The 23065-nt window shown below is 35.9% G+C and overlaps 1 protein-coding gene across 6 annotated transcripts in view; it reads left to right on the forward strand.

Moving 5' to 3' along the window:
* The window catches only part of ADAMTS6 (ADAM metallopeptidase with thrombospondin type 1 motif 6), a 308400-nt gene that overhangs the window by 256827 nt on the left and 28508 nt on the right, over positions 1 to 23065 (forward strand). For all 6 annotated transcript variants that reach the window (XR_011530545.1, XR_011530546.1, XR_011530544.1 and 3 more), the window contains one exon: positions 13004 to 13133. Coding sequence is in view for 3 of the 6 variants with exons in the window: in XM_070587433.1 (XP_070443534.1) it covers positions 13004 to 13133 (130 nt within the window). In the remaining 3 variants the exon portion in view is untranslated. The remainder of the gene's footprint in view (positions 1 to 13003; positions 13134 to 23065) is intronic.

The raw sequence follows: 23065 nt of genomic DNA on the forward strand, positions 1-23065 counted from the left end.
TAATGTGTTAATTGGTAAAGTTTGGCTGGATAGTGAGAATTATATTATTTTAAAATATAAAGTTTTGGGGCCAGCCCGGTGGCGTAGCAGTTGAGTTCTCTTGCTGTGCTTCAGCAGCTTGGGCTTCGCCAGTTTGGATTCAGGGCACAGACCTATGCACTGCTTATCAAGCATGCTGTGGTAGGCATCCCACATAGAAAATAGAGGAAGATGAGCACAGATGTTAGCTCAGGGCTAATCTTCCTCAAAAAAAAATAAAATAAAATAAATAGGGGCCAGCCTGGTAGCGCAGTGGTTAAGTTAGCACATTCCACTTCGGGCAGCCCGGGGTTCACCAGTTTGGATCCTGGGTGCGGACTTACCCACCGCTCGTCAAGCCATGCTATGGCAGGCGTCCCACATGTAAAGTGGAGGAAGATGGGCACGGATGTTAGCTCAGGGCCAGTCTTCCTCAGCAAAAAGAGGAGGATTGGCAGCAGATGTTAGCTCAGGGCAAATCTTCCTCAAAAAATAAAAAATTAAATAAAATACAAAGTTTTAGGAAGTTTTTTTTTAAGTAGTAATTTATGCCAGTATGCCTTTGAACTGTGACTTTTAAAGGTTCAAATAACAAATACTGTATATTCAACTTTTGATTTTAGTCATACATAGTGTCTTTTTGCTAATGCTTGGCTAGATGTGAAGTTCTTAAATTTTAGTATGCATCAGAATCACCCAGATGTCTTGTTCAAACAGATTGCAAGGTTATGCCTCCAGTTTCTGATTCAGTGGGTCTGGGGTAGACTCCAAGAATGTGCATTTCTAACAAGTTTCCAGGTAATGTTGGTGCTACTGGTTTGGGAACCATACTTCAAGAAACACTGAGCTAGACACTTAGATTTCAGGAAGTACCTATTAAAACAAAATGACAAATCTTTTAGGTAATAATCCATATTATAGTTATAATCCACATTACAACTAGTCTTTTTAATGATAAATAGTTCTACTGCTCAGCTATGTCATAATAAAATTTTACAGTTTATAAAACATTTTCTGGTGCCCTGTTTCATTTGATCATCCTCAACAGCACCAAGAGATAGTCATTGCTATTATTATTTTTATTTTATAAATAAAACTCCAGCAAAGTAGCTTGCTAAAATCAAGACTTACAAATTGAGTCTCTAGTGATTTTTTTTGTTATGAGCATTTTCTCTCATAATAAAAATGGTCCTTTACCTTGAACAGAACTTTTTCACCAGTTTGCAACCTCAACATAGCAACATGACATATCTCCACTCAAAAACATCTCCTTTACTAGCTTTGAAATTTTATTTTTTCAAATGCTTTCCCTAAACTGATGGTTCTCAACTTTGGCCTTACGTTGGAATCACCTGGAGGACTTTAAAAAAATTCTGATGCTTGAGGCCACACTCCTAACGAATTAAATCTGTGGCCTGAATGTTAAGAACTCCCTAGGTAATTCTAATGTGCAGCCAAGGTTGAGAAGTACTGCCTTTGAGGCTGATTGAAGTTTATTTAGTTTTCAAATAATTTACATTCAGATGCAAATACCTCTGGGAGCATTACTAACACATCTCTGTTATTAATTGGCTACTAGTTGAAAGCAAAGTTAGTGGAAGTTAAGTATAAGTATCTGGAGTGGGAAAGTAGAGAGAGGCATCAGAGAAGGGAATGAAAAAAAACAGTAGAATGCTAATTAATGTCATAATTTTGTTTAGAGTGGCCGTTGGCCTTGCACACGCCTTTAGAATGCTTTTTTGTAGTTTGGTTTATTTACAGGCTTTCTTCTTTACCTGATGGATCATTTATAAGCATCTAATGAATGCTTTTAAAACTGACTGAAATTGCCCTAAATATTGCTTCTTGGCCTTTTGGCTAAGGTCGAGTAAAATTGTGCTAAACAGATTTTCCAAAGTTCTTCCTTCTAGTTTGAAGCATCTGTGGTCCTTAGGGAGCTATAATGAATCAGTGGTTATATACTAAACCAACTTTAATTTAGACCCACAGGTCAGAATATGAGGCATATGGCCCCTGTTTTAACTCAATATTTATAAAAACTGATAACAAACTTTTTTCTTCTTTGTGACTTATAGTTCTAATCAGAGAAAGCCTTCTGTTTTTCTGGGAAATTGTTCCATTAGGGAATGAATCTTTGCAAAATGCAGCAGTATTCATGATAATTTCCTTCCCTACCTTTCTGGATGTGTCTCATTTCCCACTATTCAGGCCATTCCCTCCCCACCCCTCACCCCCGCCCCAATCCCTAATCCCTCCTCTTGTTTAATACAATACTTAGGCTTTAAAGCAAAGCCTTCCAAAGCCACTTAACTGAGAGTTGATGCTGTACTGTTGCATTCAACTTCGCAACTGTCCTGTTACAAAAGAAACCTTAAGAATGCTTTATTTGTGGTGCAAAGAAACGTCAGACATACATATATATTTTGCATTGTATTAGTTTTAAATTTATACTCTAAATATACAGTCTTTGCCCTGTGATCTACTCTATTGACATTTCTTATTACTTTCTTCAAACTGTTTTTTCTAGGATTTTCTTTCTTCCTCTTTGTGTAAGTACAAAAATTGTGTACCAAAGAACTCAATTTAGTCAGGTTTCTGCTGACAAACAGAGGCATCTCTCTGCTAAACATTGTTTGGCAGCTCAGAGGGGAAAAGATAAGCTACAGCCATGCTTAGACTGAGAAGGAGGAAGAAGGAGGCAGGTTTATTTTTACAGCCAATTTTGATTTTGTTTGCACATCAAAGAGCACAGATTTCCTTACATACACTATGGGGTTATTCAGGACTGTTTCTGATCAATTGTTATTGACTATATTTAAAATTTTATCATTACTTTTCCTTTTACATTTACATAGCCTAATTAATTTTCCTTGTATGTTTGATGGTTATTTTATTTGGGTGCTTATTTTATTTATTATTCTTTTTCTTCCCTGGATGTCATCTTAAGCCTAGTTCGTGCATGCGTGTGTGTGTGTGTGTGTGTGTGTGTGTGTGTGTGTGACTATCTTATAAACGTAACAGACATTCTATGTGTTTCTTCTTTCCAGCTAGGACAAATTCTTCGTATTTACTTTTTGTGATTTCACCTGATTCACCTGAATTCTTATACAAATTGCAGCTGGCTTCTACTCTTTAAGATTTTTAAGATGCTTTACATAGTTTCCAACTACTATTTTGTATTTTACTGATTTAGGGCTATATTTTGCAAACTGCACCGTGGTGCTCCAAGACACCACAGCAGACTTAGAGGCACTGCAGGATATTGTATGTTTTCAATGGAAGCACAGCAACATCCGTTGTACACCACACAGATTATTACTGTTATGTTATTTAATAGTACTATTTAATAAGTGAAACTCTTAGATATTTTTTTCTGGCTAGCAAGTGTTGAAAAAAATTGCTGAGACAGTAAGGGTGCCATGAACCAAGAAAGTTTGAGAACTCTTGATTTAAAGTCAAGCAAGTGTAATTAAAGTTGGATAAAAATTAGACACCTCCCTTTCTTTCAGTAGATGCTGAATTTCATTTCATGAAAGGAAAAAAATGCATATAAACCTCTTATTCAGGGTCCTGGTGATGTTCAGAGTTTAAAAATAGAGACTCTCCCATACTTCCAGTTAAGGAACTAGAGGTCTTGAATAGTATGTAAATTTCTCCTTCATGTCTGTATTAAGTATTCCTTCTGCTGTGTCCTGAATATGTTTCCTTCCTCTGTCTCTGTTAGTTCAGTTAAGATTGGCAGGTGATTAAAGCAAAAAAGAGGAAAAAAAAGAAAGTAGAAGACGACGACGAAGAAAGAAAAAGAAATCATATACTTTAAAAAGCCCCGATAGCAAATTCCTCTTTGCAGCTTACTACCTAACAAGTTTATGTAATAATCTATGATATTCCAATTATTAATAGCATACTTTTAAAATTATTTTAATGAATCTATCATGTGGATTGCCTTCGCCCCTTTAAAAAGTTGGATATTTCTACATTGTTTCAATGGAAACATTATATGTTCATGTTATATATTTTATTGTTTTCAAGAATGATGCAACACAAGCATAATGTGCTCTTAAAAGTGTAGCAAATCCATTCTAAAATAACACTTTTAGAACTGTTTTTCAAAAGTAATTACTAAAGAAAAATACAATGCAATGTTTAGGCCAGTACTAACACCTGACTGAAAGAGAACATCTCTCCAAGTACTAGATAAAACAGAGGCAAGGGCTGTGCATTTTCACAGATGTCCTTCTAATTCCTTGATAATTCTGAGATCCCTAACACATCTAACATCACTAATAACGGTCAATTCACATTATTAGTGAACTAACAGAATGTGCTTCAAACAAACAAGGGATTCAAGACTTCACTTTTATAGACATAATAATAATAATAATAATAATAATAATAATGACTGATACTTGTATTGGGATTTATAAATGCCATGTACACTGTAGCTTTCACAGAAACTTAAAGTGGAGAAGTCCAAATTGGAACAGACAGAGGAAAACAAAATCCAATTGTTTTTCAAGATTTAAAATAGACATGATTGAAATTAAGTGTGAAAGACATAAGAAAGTTGAATCTTATAACTATGTTTGCTTCTCTTTGATTTATGATTTACCATTCCAAAAGTTACTTTCAAAGTGAAAGATAACAGATGGAAATTTTAGTTTGAATAATTAAAAACACTTTACTCATTGCCATCTCTTTCTCTTTAAAGAAACGTAGTTATATAATTAGTTTTTAAGAAAAATTCCCTATAAAAGATATTTTCTGTGTGAGGTTGCACAATGTACTATTGTTTGAAACTGTGAGGGTCGTTTTATATTTTATTTCTGTATATACCAAATTTAGACATAAAACAGATCACTGTGATATTTTTAATAATACAAGTCCCTTGTAAGGAGTGACTTGAATTTACAAGGAATAAAGATTTGCATTCAGTTTTGTTCATTTTTCTCTTTAGTCTTTGAAAAATAAAATATTTATAAGAGTAGACAATGGTCTATCATTGCATTGATCATGGCATTCCCCTATTCATTCTCTCCCACGTCCCCTCCTTTCAGATCATTTTCAATGTTGAGAAGGAAGAGAACCCTTTAACATATGAGATTAGTTGTACCAGGCATCATGGCAGATCACCTGTGAACGTCACAGCTCCCAAAAGCCTAGGCTTTGGAGCCATCAGTTGCATCTGCCTCTGTTCTCATATAACAAGCCCTTGAGAGGAGTGACTCCTCTAGACAAAATCATACTCTTGCTTGGTTCACACTTCTGGAAGTTAATACATTTGTTCATTTATTCATCTATAATAATTGCTTCTGTTTATCTTTTTCCTTAAGCATATGGCTTCCGCTATATATTTATAAAATTATTTGAATTCTCCTATGTATTTTCAATATAATTTAAGCTTTCTAACCTTGTAAAAAGTCTTACCTATGAAAGTTTCGTTTGATAACCTGACATTTTTTTATTGTTTACTCCTGCATATTGTGGCTTGAATTTTGTCTAATGTTAAGATTTATAGCTGAAGGCAAGAAATTTCTGCTAACCCAAAATGTTCCCCCTTAGTGCTGTTTTCCTTCCTCTTTCATCTCATTTATATTACTTTGGAGATTATATTCTTTCCTAACGTGACCAGGGCCTGGATACATATTTGCTCACTGAAAAACCTGGATAAGGCTGAAACCAAAGTCTGAGTGCATTCCTATTGTAATAATGTATGTGTCACAGGTCCATGTTTCACTTCACAATAATTCTTTCCTAAATAGCATTTTTAACAATCATAGCATTATGCATCTTTACAAGGTATTATACATAAAATGCTTTTGGAGAGAGTTAATCCTTAAATGGTAAGCATCATCCTGATTTTATAGGACCTTATGATATCACCATTCCCACTTATTTTTACTTGAAGAAAATGAAGATTTTAGTTTAAAAGCTATACAGCTTGTTTATTACTCAATTCTGAAATATTTACTCTTTGGTTTCAAGAAAGGAGTTTTATATAGAATTAAAAGAAAAGCTTCTCGGGGGGCTGGCCCGGTGGCGCAGTGGTTAAGTTTGCACGTTCCGCTTCTCAGCCGCCCGGGATTCGCCGGTTTGGATCCCAGGTGCGGACATGGCACCGCTTGGCAAGCCATGCTGTGGTAGGCATCCCACAGAGAAAGTGTAGGAAGATGGGCATGGATGTTAGCTCAGGGCTGGTCTTCCTCAACAAAAAAGAGGAGGATTGGCAGTAGTTAGCTCAGGGCTAATATTCCTCAAAAAAAAAAAACTTCTCTATTAATAGGTAATAAATCCAGGGGCTGGCCCCGTGGCCGAGTGGTTAAGTTCGTGCGCTCCGCTGCAGGCGGCCCAGTGTTTCGTCGGTTCGAATCCTGGGTGCGGACATGGCACTGCTCGTCAGACCACGCTGAGGCGGCATCCCACATGCCACAACTAGAGGAACCGACAACGAAGAATACACAACTATGTACCGGGGGGCTTTGGGGAGAAAAAGGAAAAAATAAAATCTTAAAAAAAAAAAAATAGGTAATAAATCCATCACAATGTGTGGAATAAGCTTAAGGTCTTCTTATACTCTTAAGATATTATTTCCTCTAAATTTTTATTAATAAAATACCAGAAACAGGGGCCTGCCCAGTGGCACAGCGGTTAAATTTGCACATTCCACTTCAGGTGGCCCTGGGTTCGCCAGTTTGGATCCCTGGTGCAGACTTATGCACCTTGTCAAACCATGCTGTGGCAGGCATCCCACATATAAAGTAGAGGAAGATGGGCATGGATGTTAGCTCAGGGTCAGTCTTCCTCAGCAAAAAGAAGAGAATTGGCAGCGGATGTTAGCTCAGGACTTTTCTTCCTCAAAATAAAAAATAAAAAATAAATAAGCTCCTACTAAAGATCATGGAGATTCCTTGTTAGTATAATATGAGTTAGTCCTTTATATTAGGAAACTTGCCTCTCACAAATTCTTATTTCTAGTTAGTGTTCCACCTCTTGACATGTCTAGCCCCTTTGATGTGTACCTCACACTGGTAAGAACTCAGGCACTGAAACTAGACTACAAAACTAATGGGATCTCACAAAGGCCTGTTTTCCAGACTTATTATTCTGTAGAGTACAGGGGAAAAGCAGACATAGAAAGTAAAAAATATTGAACAATTGAATTGTGGAAACAGAAAAGAAGAGACAACTTTCATAGAATTTTGGATCTGGAAGAAACATTAGGATTCATCTAATTTGAGTGTCTCATTTTACCAAGGAGAATGAAAACTTGTTTTAGGTCATTTACCTAAACTGCCAAGAATTCAAAAAGAGGTAACTAAACATGGCAGAAGTTGGAGTAAGGAAAAACATAGTAACAAGATAAAGTGAAGGGATATTGCAGACATTTGGCTATGAAAAGAGTTTTAAAATATCAATGAAGATCAGGGAAAGAGAAATCAGACAGAATATAGCAAAATGGAAGAATTATAAAATTAAAAATATTAGACCTGAAAATGCATTATTTTATTAAATAAAGTATCTTCCATAATGTAATTATAATGGTACTTGCCTTGTCTCCTCCCTTCCCCCATTTTAATGTAATCTCATTGAGGTCAAGACTATCTCACTCATTTTCCTCCCTTATGATAATGAAAAACCATGCCTTACAGATAGTAGGAATTCAATGAGTTAAAGTGTTAGACACTTTCCATGGGAGAGGTTACTATTAAAATCTAATGAGTAGTAGGAATTCCCTCCGGAGATGGTGATTTCAAATAAACATAGTATATGTTTGCCCCCACCCTATTTTACCATCAGAAAACAGAATTGCTCTAGAAAAAACAGTATTTTGAGAGCCACATTTTCCTTTTGATAATTCTGTTTCCTTGGGACACCTAGTTTTGCTTAGGACAGAAAGGAAGACCCTGGGAAGGCAGAGAAAGGAAGCCTTTGCAAGGTGAAAACTATCAGGAGGCTCTTCAGAAGCAAGCATATGGGTGGAGCTGATTGGTACCCGGGGTGCCAGCTGTTAGATCCAAGGCAGATGGGCTTTGCTCTGCCCTGCAAATGCTTGTGTCTGGCCAATAATCACACAGCACAACAGCCAGATTCCAGCAGTGAAAGGCAGAGCAGAGAGACATTTTTTTTCCTGGCACTTGTTGCTCTTTGGATGCTATCTGCAGTGAAGATTTAGATTAAATTAATATTGCTGGCCATATGCTTTGTATATTGTGGTTATATAGTGTTGTCTTGGTTGCTAGCTACTTTGGATGCTGTGGTTAAGCAAATTGTTGCCTTAGCCACTAACCACGTTTTTAGTATTAGTTCTGACTTTGTAACATTTTCCCCCCTCTTCTTCTTCAGAAAACTGTTTCTTGGGTAGATATGGCGTGCTTATGCCACTAGATTAAATTATGTAGATATAATCCTAAGGATACATTTGTACCTCCCTTTCTTTCCCTTATTGATTCCTCACATGTGTTGTAGACTGCTCACTTACCAGTTGAATGGTCTAAGACTGAAATGCTGGGTCTTATGAGTAGATTTGCCAAGACCCAGAAGGTCTTTCTCCTGCCTTTAACCTTCCCCACATCCTTCTTGGTTTAACACATAGTACTTTCCAAGTGAAATTTAAGTGGTAATTTCTGTGCATTGAGTGCCCTCTCTCTACTTTTAAAATAGTAAACTGTCCTGAGAAAAACAATGTATTACCAAATATTGTTACAAATGAATTTATAAAATTATTTAATTCTCTGAAAGAAGAGAGAGATGGGACATGAGAGCATTGAGCAGCTACTCCCCTTCAAGGGGAGTAGAGGAGGGATTGAAAAGAAGGCAGGGAAATGAAGAGGAGCTGTGTCTGGAATCTTCACTCAGGATTGCTCTTAGGACTGTAGCTGCTGAGCAAAAGACCCCATGTTTTTCACTTGAACCATCGCCATCTCCTAGAGTAAGCACAGCGGATGAAGCATTCTATCCGGGACTCACTTGCAGCTTGGTGGACTTCTTGATCATTTTCCTGTGATATATGCTGTTTCAAAATCCTGAAAGCCATTTCTTGATGTGTAGCTAGAGCAGTGATTCAAGTTAGGCACTCCCTTTCATTGGACAAGGGGACCTCTGGTGGGAAAATAGATCATCTGTAATTTTTAACTATTGGCAGAAAACTAAATATAAGATCTGACAAAATGTAAACTTCTAGACTAAAAGTAAGCGTTGTGTTTCCATGTTAAGAACCATCATATTTGACTCTTTGATATCAAATTGTTTTGATCAAAAAAAAATTCTTTGATACTCATTTTAGAGAGTTTAAAGGAAATATGTATTGGTAATGGCAACTTGTACTTAAATTCTTAATATGAAACCATTGATTTTTTTTTAATCATAGAAGAGGGATTGCATTAAAAAAAGTAAAGATTTTGCGTGCCAGTAACTTTAGGTATTTAAGAATAAAATGTAGTTAGTGCGGTTTTAAATTTGACCAAAAAATTATGCAGAACCTCTGCATTTATCCAGGGAGCATGGACACTAAGCCACTAGAATTTTGTTTTTGATTGGGCATATACTGACTGGTCATGTGGACATTTTATGTTTTTGATTATAAACTATAAGTGTTTAGATATGAAAGCATAATGGCTTTGTGTAATTGCATGTAATTATTCCCGGCAAGGTTTAAATCAACTTCTTAGCAGTGTTTTACAGATTACTTTAAAAGGAGCTATGTACAATAGGCTTGATCATATACAAAGATTCTAAACTCAATCATTTTTCTTGTTGACTTAGTTTAGATTATTTCCAGTTGATCTGTATTTTCTACTTTCTAAGCTAAAAACTGCATTTTCTTTAATCCAAAAATATGTGTTTAAAATTCCGTCCAATTGGGTGCATTGGTTTAGAGAGTTATCCTGTTGCTACTGACTTGAAAAGAAAAAAAACTCTGTAAACTTGCCAAGTGTGGGGGTACAAGTTGGAAGATTTGCGTGCTGTTGGAAGACGATAGTTCAACATTGTAGGAAGATTTGGAATAGATTACCGGTACAGTCAGTTCTTGAGTGTGAGATACCACACTGTCTAATGTAACATTTTAGAAGAAAATTAATAAAAGATGGATGCAAGGGAAAATACATCTTCATAAAACATAGAGTAATTTCAGCTGTTTATTCAAGGACTTTAATTTTTACTCCATAAAAAATAGTGTTCTGAAATGACGAAACTGAAATGAACTCCAAAATACCCTAATTCCTAATTTTTAAGAAGTTTGCAAGGCATGACCAAAATTAAGTCAATTTGTAATTCTTAGCACTTAGCCCAATATCTCATAAGAAGCACGGTGCCTTGTGTTTAGTAACTATTCTCTATTGAATGAATGAATGGATGAGTGAAAGAATGAATGACCTGCCAACCACATATAGCTGGTCTTTTTAGTTTGTGTACTATGTAATTGTAAACTAATTACTGGATCCCACCAAAGAGCAAAATAGCCTTAAAAGTCCAAAACAAAGATATGAGATTATGGATAATTTTTATTTTGTTCTTTGTGGTTTTGTGTATTTTCCAAATTTTTAACGTGTCACGTAGCTAAATTTTTTTAAGATACATACGTGGCTAGAATTATCTTAAAATCAAATATCAATTTCATCTCTAGTAACTAGCTCATCTGTGATTCAGATTGCAGAGGACTTGCTTTTACATTAAAGGCTACTTTTAAAAACTAATGTAATTATAACCAAAAAATATTTCTAGGGTTAATTTAAAGGAAGTAGAATTGTATCTTAACCTGTAGAAACTGAATTAATCTTTCTGCCACTGCTACAAAGCAATGTCAGTTCTATTTTATAGTGTTGAAAAATGTTTATCCTTCTCTGAAAAACAATCAAGATACTAGGTTGAATGCCAACTTTCTTGTTGGGAGTATAGTCATGTATTTTTTATTATTAAACATATTTATAAAAGTTGAGTAAAGTTGTAAGTCCTTTGTGTTGGTGGATGGTTTGAGTCTCCCTCCTCCAAGTATAATCATATTTGAATGACTTAAAAAAAAAAAATAACCACACTAACCTATAAAAACAATCCCCTGCTTTCCCTGTTAGGAACAAAATATTGAACCTGGGTGGATGGACATTCTGAGCCTCTGTGGCAGTTGGTAGTTGAGTCCTATGACTAATGGTAGAGAATTTTGTCTAGGTGGATCACATGGACTTAGTTATCTGCCCACTGTTATGACACAATGGGGAGATATCTGATGAATATTGTGGAACATCTGTGAATGGATCATAGCAAGGCCTGATGTGAATCATTCTTCCCTCAAAAATCTAAAGTTTAATAGTTTAAAAATTCCAAACTGTTGTCTGATAAACTGAGATATTTGGCCTATTTTAGAGCTTGGGAGGGAATGAATACAACACATACTCTGACATTTTGCCAGTAAGTCATTTGCTGTTTTAAACCCCTACATTTAGGACAACCTAAAAACTTGTTGAAGGCGATCAGATCAGTAAGAGCCTTCTAATAAAATATACTTTTTTTGATGCTCTCCACCATCATGGAATCTACAAGACTTAATAGTTTTCCCTATCAGGGAAATAGATTTCCCTGTCTTTAATTCAAAGGGCTTAGTTGAAAGTGCGCATAGCATGGTGACTGAGGCACTCCCCCCTGCAACATTCCTTGACTCCAAAGGGACCCTGGGGGAAGCATTTGGTGCGTAGCTCTTTCAGAGACAGTTTCCTTCACTGAATGATCCTGTTTCACGTGATTTCCCTAATTTGGTATCAAATTCTTTTATTTAGGGTGCTGTTAAAAGCAACCGGGGGGGGGACAAAAGGGGATTGGGGAGCAAAACTGAAGGTTGTGTGGGACTAGCTAGGTGTGAAGCTGTGGTTTCCCAGATACTGCTAATGCTGCTTTTATGCTCTTTCTGGGTAATTTTGCCTACCTGGTTACAGAGATGGGGTGGGTGAGTAGGGGATAGTTTAGTTTGTGCTTTTATTTCCGATTCCAGAAATAACCTGCTACCTCCATATGATCTGAAACAGATAACATTGTCTTGTAGTTTGACTTTTTCTCTGATACCTTAATATACCTGTCTTTGCTTCTTTTGATTCCTTGACACTAAAGAGATCATGGGTCTGCATAAAGTCTATTCACCAGGGTGTTTACGATTAAGAGTGTGTTTGTGTGTGTCTTTGTATTTTGTGAAATGTGAGCGAGTTGTGGTGGATATCTTTGCCAATAAATAAAATATATATATTTATATTTTTACAAATTTTATAATGAGAATATTTTTAGCTCTGGCAAACAGGTCACATAGACCAATTTTTAAGAATGAGATAAGAACTTTGTAAGTTAATATTTGATGGAATATATATATCTGTTTGACAATGGTGTAATTATCAGGGGCCAACTCTGTTAAAGCAAACAGACTAATGGGTTGCAGTCCACAAGAGGCCTACTACAATCTCTACATTGTAGACATTATGGGCTTTTAGAGAAATAAATCTATAAATGGAAGAAAAAAATGAAATATGTGAATGTGATGTGTTCATACCAAAGACTAAATTGATGGAGTTTGTCCTACAAAATATCAAAAAGTGAATTTATCCCAATTGTTTTATTTTCAAATAGATATACAACCATTGTTTTGCACTGAAATGTATATTCATACATTTTATCTGATAATATTTTGGGAAAATGAAGTTTGGCTTTTTTTTTAAGGAAAGCACGAAGGAGAAAATACAAGTGGGAAAACTAATTGTTTAAAATTACCAATAATTTCTTTTCTGAAGTTGAAACAGTTATGTTTCTAATATGAGAACAATAATTTTGCCTACAATTGCAGTGTAATGACCAGGACTTCTCTCCTTTTAGAGAAGCAGTCAAATGTTTCTGGAACAGATAAGACTGCAGCGATCCAGTGAGGTTGATTTCCCACAGAAGAAAACTATGCATACCTAACTTATTGGAAGGTAAACGACTCTTTGATTAATGCTATCCTCCTTTTCTCAAGGTGTCCAAAGACAGGAGGTGGTCTGTAAAAGGTTGGATGACAACTCCATTGTCCAGAACAATTACTGTGACCCTGACAGTAAGCCACCTGAAAATCACAGAGCCTGCAACGCTGAGCCCTGCCCTCCTGAGTAAGTAAGAGGAAGAAGTGAGAATTATTTTCTTCAAGTGCAAAGAGAAAACATTAGATAGTCATATTTGGAAACATACAGTCATATGATAGGAATAAATTAGACTGAGAAAAGGGGATAAAATGTCACAGAGGGTGGAATTTTGATGCCCCTTTCACTGAGCAAAAATTTCTATTTATTCATAGTTTTCAGTTATTAACTGCTTTAAGGCAGGAACTTCAGGAGTTGATCCTGACACAGTACTGGAAGTTATCATATTTCATCAATTCTGAGGTACATATCTCTTCACATTTTAATATCTCTGAAATTGAGATTCATCTTGCAGTTGATAGTGTCTTGCAATAATATCAGCATTATTTTTTTCTTTCTTAATGGTACATAAAATAATGGTATCTTTGATTCAATAAAATACGGTAGATTGGTGTGCAGTCCTATCTATTCCAGATATTTAGGATAAATATCCTAAAGGCCTAAAGACTTTCAAAATGGCTTAGAAATATTTTGCAGTGGAATATCACTGCTTTAATTTGCTGGCCCAGTTTTAAGTTCTGTCATCCTAAGGCATCCTGTCTTTTGACAGTTAGCCATAGCGTAGAGGTATACTTCAGTCTCTGTCAGTTGATTAATGCAACAATTAAGCTCACTGTAAAGGGAGGCACAGGAGAGAGCCCATTCATCTTAATGATGACTTTAAAAAAATAAAAATTTAAAAATATGAGACCTGGTGTCAGTGAGCCATACTTTATAATCTGTAAGAACAGGAAGATTTCTTGATTGAGCAAAAGGCAATGATTATGTGAAAAAAGACAAAGATTCTGAGTTGATCATGAAAATATTGATCTTTGTAGGGATTTTGCCTGATTGGCAACTGCAAAACAGAACATGTGTAAATGGCATTTTATTCTTGTTTGAGAAATCAGAGTAACCATTATCTCCCTGGTTAACTAATTATCCCAACATGAAATTGATAAGGAAAAAGAATAAACATATCCCAAGCTCTCTAGAACTGGAGAGAAAAGCTGTATAATGAAGCAATCCCTTTTTCTGAAAATGACTGCAGTGGAGACACAAAAACCTGGGACTTACAAAGGATAAAGAAATCAGCTCCCTAATATGGTTAAAGCAAGGGGCATTTCTTAATAATTCTTCCAACACAGTAATGCCTTCTGAACTTTCATTATCCAGAGTCAGTGTCTGCCAGAATATTTGAAGCTTAAAGGGAAATATTCACTACTAATCTCTTGAAAACATTTAGGACAAGAAATTTTTATTCTAAGATTTTTAAAATTTCATGTCTCTTCTTTTCAAAATGTGATCACCATGTAACTAATTCCTTAAAATTCAGACATGGGAAAGTATAGAAATATGATCTATGATATGTATTATAAAGACAAAATGTTTAATTTTTTAATTTTCCTCCTTTGTGCCAATTATTTTTATATATTTAACTCAAGAGAAACTGAAAAACTATATAAAACAAAGTGAAGCTCAAAAACCATAGGCTAATTTTGTTCCTTCCCGTGTTTCCAATAACTTCAACATATTTTCATATAATTGTGTGTCTCAACTCATCAAGTTAATTCCCTGACACTCCGGATTTTAAGTATTATGTTTGGCATTTGATCAGCCATGTAAGGCATCTGAGAGGGCCTGGTCACACCTGTTCTACTTTGGCCTCAGCTTTTTTATTTGTTTAAGCTTAAACACTATTTGAAGGTCCATGGAGCTTTCAATGGTAGGTCATTGCATCCCATATATTTTGAGCTTGAGTATTACATTGGAGGCTTTTTTTAAACAGTTTAAGGATTATTGACATATTTGAATTAACATAAATGATTAAAATTGTTTCCTGTCTCCTTTCCTTTTGTAATTCTGAAATAAAACATTATTTATTATTTTTTTAAAAGTTTGGAGGTAAAAGAATGGAATTTGAAGAAGAAAAGTAAAGAGAATATTAGAAATAAAATTTAGTCTGACTTTTCTTTTTTGGAAAGAGCTAAAGATATATATTTAAAATATTACTCTTTATTGCTCCATTTTATTCTTAGCTCCTTTTTAATTTATTCTTTATTCCTTTGAATTCAGACTATGAAAAAGGAAATCTCAATTCTTTAGAATAGTTATTGTATATAATAAGATTCTCCATAGACATTTGTATTAAAAAAATCACAGGAAAATACTCAATTCAATAACACTGAGTGTGGAAGAAAGGAAAGGAGATACGTTTTTTCAGATTATGATGTGATAATTGTATTTGTTTTTTGTAATACATATTAAAGCATAAAATTTTTTTAAATGCAGATACGTAAAAAGAGGAAGATTAAAAATGCCTGTAATATTTTAATACCACTATTAATATTTTGATGTATATATTTCCAGTTTTTTTCCTATGTCTACATAGGCATGTGTATATAACAAAATGGCATTATATTATTTATGATGCTTTGCAGTCAGTTCTCAACATATTTTGAACGTTAAATATCTTCTACAACATTTAGTAGATATATCATTGTTTGTTTAAGTTGGTTTTCCACTGTCGAACAATTTTGGCTGTGTTCTAGCTTTTGATCCCTTACAATACCACAGCAGTAACCATTTTTGCTACTAAAACGTGTTCTCCATAATTATGCCCTTATACTAAACGAGTAGGAATAGAATTTCTGGTTCAAATGGAAATATATTTTAGTCTTTGAAACGCATTCTTAAATTTTTCTTCAGAAAGAATGTATGAATGTATACTCCACTAACAGTATATAAGAATGTCATTTCCCTGAACTGCATGACACTGAGTAGTATTATTTTGAAAACAATCTTTGACTATTTTATAGAGAAAAAAGCCTTGATATCTGATTGTTGTTTTATTTTGTATTTCTGGGATTGCAAATGAGACCAACATTGAGAAATTAGGTTCAATGGGCCTTTGTATTATTTCTTTTTTGCTTTTCCTCTTCATGGCCTGTCCCATTTTTCTGCTGAAGTGTTTATCATTTTGTTATTGATTTGTATGAACTCTTAATGTATTATGGATATTAACTCTTTTACCTGTGTTCCAAGTACTCTTTCCTAGTTTGTCATATTTTTCCATATTATTTATGGTATTATGATCTATTTTTACTTATAAAAGTTTTAAAATATTATATAGGAAAACTATCGAACTTTTATTTCTTTCATTGGTATAATTTTTAGAAAGGCCTTACCCACTCTAAGACTATACTTTCCAAGTTTCTTTTTTTCAGTGTAAACTTTAATCTATCTGAAATATATTTGCCTGCTTTGAGGAAAGGATCTATTTATTTTCTTTTTGTGTGTGTGAGGAAGATTGGCCCTGAGCTAACACCTGTTACAATCTTCCTCTTTTTTTTGTTTTTTTTTTGCTTGAGGAAGATTGGCCCCGAGCATATATCCATGCCAATCTTCCTCTATTTTGCATGTGGGGCGCTGCCACAGCACAGCCTGATGAGTGGTGTGAAGGGCCACACCCATGATCCTAAGCCTTGAACCACAGGCCACCATAGCAGAGCATGCAAACTTAACCACAACACCACTGGACTGGTCCATATATTTATTTTCAAATATTATTGTTTTCCTAATACCATTAATTTAAAATCTGAAATGGTATTTTTTTATCAGAATGTATCTTTTCAAATAATAAAGTATTTTGAATGTCTTTTAGTCATATGGGAGACTTTATAAGTAGAGTATGGAGGAATAGAGGGTGGTAAGATTTATCCATGTCTTGTATAAAGAAAATGAGAAGGGAGTAGGAAGAATAGACAAAAGAGTCTTTGGTAGAGTAATAATAATAAAAAATGTTTATTTGGAAGACCTTGAAAGGACAGAGGAAAGCTTGCTGGGAAAAATTAGTGTGCTCCGAGCAACAGCTCTTTTATGAGAAAGAGTATAGAAGTCAAGATTGGGAGAGGGGAAAAAACAAGAATTCTAGAGAAATTGAGTGAAAATGGTGGGATTCACGACATAGCGTTAAATAATTGACAAAAGGAGGGGGCTGGCCCGGTGGCACAGTGGTTAAGTTCTCACATTCCGCTTCTGCGGCCTGGAGTTCACTGGTTCGGATCCCGGGTGAGAACCAACGCACCGCTTGTCAAGCCATGCTGTGGCAGGCGTCCCGCGTATAAAGTAGAGGAAGATGGGCATGGACATTAGCTCAGAGCCAGTCTTCCTCAGCAAAAAGAGGAGGATTGGCACTAGTTGGCTCAGGGCTAATCTTCCTAAAAATAAAAAAAATTGACAAAAGGAAAAGGGAGGAGTTGATATTAAAGAACATGACTGATAGGAAGCTGGTGCCCCACCATGAGAAAAAAAAGTAATGCTGACTTGGAATCTGAAGAGAAAGGCCAAGAGTTCAGTTTTGACCATGCTGTGTAATAGCAAGAATATTTTTATATATGACCTCATTGAAGTATCCTTGGATACAGGTGTTATTCCTGTATGATACTGTGGTTTTTAAATTTGTGAAAATCAGAAAAGTGAGAACAATAGAGCACCAAACATTGTGATAAAACTGTGACCAAAAACCGAAGCAACGTTTTTTAAGCAACCGCAGTGCGGAAGGCAATGTGCTTTGGGAGAAACGGTTCCTTTTCCTAAAGGCAATCTAATTTGGTAAATACATTAAAAAATAATTATAGTACAAGGCAAAACATGTTAAATATAATAAGAGAGTTATAAGCAAAATTGCACAGGATGCTCAGACTGGGGAGAGATTATTACCCAGGTGCTAGGTTTTATTTAATGGTATCTTTTATGATAAAATGCTTAACAATTATTTTGAGTCACTGCACCCCACCCATGGACAACTATAATCTGTTATTTTAAGTTTAGAGAAAGATTCATCAGAGTCCTCTATAAAACTCCAAAATTTAAGACCTGGAAAGAATCATAGAGATCATGTAGGCCAACTCCCATCGTTTTAGAGATGAGGGTATGCTAATCTCTGGTGATGCTTTTCCCATTACAGGCACACCTCGGAGATATTGCAGCTTCAGCTCCAGACCACCACAATAAAGCAAATATCGCAATAAAGCGAATCACACAAACTTTTTGGTTTCCCAGTGCCTATAAATGCTATGTTTCCACCAAACTGTAGTCTAAGAAGTGTGCAGTAGCATTATGTCTAAAAAAAAATTTACATTCCTAAATTAAAAAATACTTTATTGCTAAAAAATGCTCTAACCATACAGACCCTTCAGCAAGTTGTAATCCTTTTGCTGACGGAGGGTCTTGCCTCACTGTTGATGGCTGCCGACTGATCAGGGTGGTGGTTGCTGAAGGTTGGGGTGGCTGTCGCGATTTCTTAAAATAAGACAACAGTAAAGGTTGCTGCATCGGTTGAATCTTCCTTTCATGAATGATTTTTCTATAGCATGTGATGCTGTTTGCTGGCATTTTACCCACAGTAGAACTGCTCTCAAAATTGGAGTCAATCCTCTCAAACCCACCGCTGCTTTATCAACTGAGTTTATGTAACATTCTAAATCCTATGCTGTCATTTCAACAGTCTTCACAGCATCTTCACCAGAAGTGGATTTCATCTCAAGAAACCACTTTCTTTGCTCACTTATAAGAAGCAACTCCTCATCTGTTTAAATTTTATCCTGAGATTCAGCAATTCAGCCACGTCTTCAGGCCCCACTTCTCGTTCTAGTTCTCTTGCTGTATCCGCCACATCTGCAGTTACTTCCTCCACTGCAGTCTTGAACCTCTCGAAGTCATTCATAAGGGTTGGAATCAACTTCTTCCAAACTCCTGTTAATGTTGACATTTTGACCTCTTTCCATCAATCACAAATGTTCTTAATGGTATCTAGAATGGTGAATCCTTTCGTCTCCTTTGAAGCTTTGAAGCCAGGCATTGACCTCTCCTCTTTAGTTATGAAAGTCCTAGATGGCATCTTCTTCCCATAGAAGGCTGTTTCATCTACGTTGAAAATCTGTTGTTTAGTGTAGCCAGCTTCATTAATTATCTTAGATCTTCTGGATAACTTGCTGTAGCTTCTACGTCAGAACTTGCTGCTTCACCTTGTACTTTTGTGTTACAAAGATGGTGTCTTTACTTAAACCTCATGAAGCAGCCTCTGCCAGCTTCAAACTTTTCTTCTGCAGCTTCCTCACCTCCCTCAGCCTTCACAGAATTGAAGAGAGTTAGGACCTTGCTCTGGATTATTAGTCTTTGGCTTAAGGGAGTGTTGTGGCTAGTTTGACGTTCTATCCAGACCATTAAAACTTTCTCCATATCAGCAATAAGGCTATTTGGCTCTTTTTTCTTTTTTTTCTTTTTTTTTTTTTGCAGAGGAAGATTCACCCTAAGCTAACATCTGTTGCCAATCTTCCTCTTTTTCTTTCTTTCCCACCCACCCAAAGCCCCAGTACATAGTTGTGTATAGTTGTAAGTTCTTCTACTTCTTCTATGTGATCCTCTGCCACAGTATGGCTACTTACAGACAAGTGGTGTGTTACCAGACCTGGGAACCAAACCCGGGCCGCCAAAGTGAAGTACGCCAAACTTTAGCCTCTAGGCCATCAGGGCTGGTTCTGTTTGGCTTTCTTATCATTTGAGTATTCACTGGAGTAGGACTTTTGATTTCCTTCAAGAACTTTGCCTTTGCATTCACAACTTGGCTAATCCTTTGGCTCAAGAGGCCTAGCTTTCAGCTTATCTGGGCTTTCTAAATGCCTTCCTCACTAAGCTTATGATTTTGATTTAAAGCGAGAGACATGCAACTAGTTCTTTCATATGAACACTTAGAGACCATTGTAGGGTTATTACTTGGTCTAATTTCAATATTGTTGTGTCTCAGGGAATAAGGAGGCGCAAGGAGAGGGAGAGAGACAGGGAATGGCCAGTCAGTGGATCAGTCAGAACACACACAACATTTATCCATTGTTTGCTGTCTTATATGGGCACAGTTTGTGATGCCCCAAAACAATTACAGTAGTAACATCAAAGATCACAGATCACCATAACAAATGTAATAATAATGAAAAAGTTTGAAATGTTGCAAGAATTACCAAGATGTGACACAGAGATATAAAGTGAGCAAATGCTGTTGGAAAAATGGCACCAACAGACTTGCTTGGTTCAGGGTTAACATGAACCTTAATTTTTGAGAAGACCGCGCAATATCTGTGAAGTACAATAAAGTGAAGCACAATAAAATGAGGTTATGCCTGTATACCAGACATCACTACCTTTGTAAGGTACAAATCAAACATCTGGTGGCACTTTAATATTTCCAATTTTGCTTGTTTCATTGACACATTCTCAACTGCCATAATTTCAGAGATGTTTATTACATTAATTTTTAAAAATTTAGAAAAAATATCAACTATGGAATGTTTAGGACATAGAGGTTTCTGCTTGATATTAGTTTTACTTTCCAATTAGCTGAAGAATTAGCACATTTTCTTTTTTTTTTTTTTACCAACTTTTTGTTCTGGAAATTTTTCTAAAGTCTATTTTAAAAGCTAGGAAAGTTTTAGTATCTAAATATTTAATACATTACATTCTTGAATCTCTCTTTGAGTAAACATACTATTGTCAAATTCTGAAGACTTTTTTTATTTGGCTATATTGTGTTTATAAAAAGAGTTGATAATTAGACCTTTGACTCTAGGACAGAGGCTGGGAAATCTCTCTCTCTTTTTTAATCCAAATATCTAATACAGCACTCCCCCCTTTCCTGCGGTTTTACTTTCTGCGGTTTCAGCTACCCGCTGTCAACCAAGATCTGAAAATATTAAGTGGAAATTCCAGAAATAAATGATTCTTAAGTTTTAAATTGCACACCATTCTGAGTTGCATGATGAAATCTCGCGCCATCCTGCTTCTTCCCTCCTGGTATGTGAATCATCCCTTTGTCCAGCATATCCACGCTGCACACATTACCTGCCCATTAGTCACTTAGTAGCCATTTCAGTTATCAGATTGTCTGTTGTGGTATCACAGTGCTTCTGTTCAGATTACCCTTATTTTACTTAATAATGGCCCCAAAGTGCAAGAGTGGTGATGCTGGCAATTCAGATATGCCAAAAAGAAGCCATAAAGTGCTTCCTTTAATGGAAGAGAACATAGCATGTATAGTGTTCAGTACTATCCACAGTTTCAGGCATCCACCGGGGGTCTTGGAATGTATCCCAAGATAAGAGGGGACTACTGTATCAGTTTATTTTCATATGCTTTTCCATTTTCCTTTAAGTTAGAAAGGAAAAATAATATTCTGGTTTTATGATGGGTTCTTTCTTCAAAAATATTCTGGTTAACGTAGGTTGGGGCAAAATTTTTTATAGTGTCTCTTTTATACCCTCCCCTGATAATGTTATTTTTTGTTCTATTAATGTATAGATACTGTAGATCAGATTACATAGGCTGCACCAAGCCACTCATCTCAGACACTCAAACATTAATCTCACTAATTGTTAGCATCTAATGGACATGAAGGCATGTGTTAGGATGTAAGACAATTTGATCACTGGGTGATAGGAAGAGTTCAGAAAGAAACAGCCCCAGTATTGTTCAGACTATAATTATTCAGCAATTGATATTCCCAGAGAGAATTTTTCTGTTCATGTTTTCATGACCAAACTTGGAGGAAAAACTAGAAATAAGGAGAATGTCATCAGAGGGTCAAATACATGGAGAATGAAGGTGAAGGGAGCAGTATGTCTTAAACTGGACGGGAGAGTGGAGAAACTGAGACAAGTAGATGCTGTGGTAAAATTGCAAGAACTATTTAAATAATTAGGGTGTGATTTAATCCTTTAGAGAGATGTGGGAAGAGATGATTTGGTAAGCAATAAAGATGCAACAGGGACTGAATGTGAAGCCTGAAATCAGACTTAAAGTCAGAAGGGAAATTGGGAGGGTGGGTAATACTTTTACTTTCATACATTCCAAGTTAAATGCTAGAGTGATGCATCTAAGCTAAGAGATGGTTGGTTATAAAAGAGATGATGGAGAATAACAAGGTGGGAGGTGGCCCTGACCTCAAGCAGCAAAGAGCCGCAACACGTCCTGAGTCACGGCTGTTACTCTGGGCACCTGTGTTTAATTTGAAGGCCTCCATCCCTCTCACATTATGAGACCTAATGAGATCATGGCTGGAGGTGGTATGACTGAACTTTTTGTGGCTGAGTTATACACATTTCTGTTTTATCCCCTAATCTTGGTGATGAAATCACTGTTGTGAATTGAATCAGAGTTTCACTATGGCCGGCATGCAAGTTATTATTCTCAGTACACATTTTCCTCTTTACCAAAAATGGTACTAACAACTTGGGATCATGTTCATCTGTGGAAAACAAAATGGAAAGACTATGAAAATCACTTTAAATCTCCTCTGGAAAATGACTTAGAAAAAAAATGTTAATGTTAGATTTTCAGGATTAAATTATCATTCTTCAAATGAATTTTAGGTTGAAAATTTTTAGATTTTGAACATATTTTAAGTTTGAGAAACTGGTTAATTACAATATTTCTAAATGCTTGTTTCCGTCTATAAGTAACAATAATACAAGTGATAATGAATAAAGCCACTATGGCTTATTTGACTAAGTACAGGCTCAAATTTAGGTTATTAGTACTCTGACTTCACTAGGTACTATCTTCCCCATACAAAACTGGCACAATGAGCTAAGCTCATGGAAATAGTGCAAAATGTGTTCTTAAGCTTTCATACTCTTCTCTCTGGGTAGTCTCCCACCCAAGGGCATGAGCATATCCATCCAGGATAGTTACACGATTTATGATCATGGATTAAAGAAAATGTCTTCTCACCTCATGCTCAGAACCCAGATTCTACTATTTAGCTGTGTTAAAAATGAAATTTAGGGCTGGTCCCATGGCTGAGCGGTTGGGTTCCTGCGCTCAGCTTCGGCAGCCTGGTGTTCGCCAGTTTGGATCCTGGGTGTGGACCT

This window comes from Equus przewalskii, chromosome 20 (assembly GCF_037783145.1).
Source record: "Equus przewalskii isolate Varuska chromosome 20, EquPr2, whole genome shotgun sequence".
Lineage (NCBI taxonomy): Eukaryota > Metazoa > Chordata > Mammalia > Perissodactyla > Equidae > Equus > Equus przewalskii.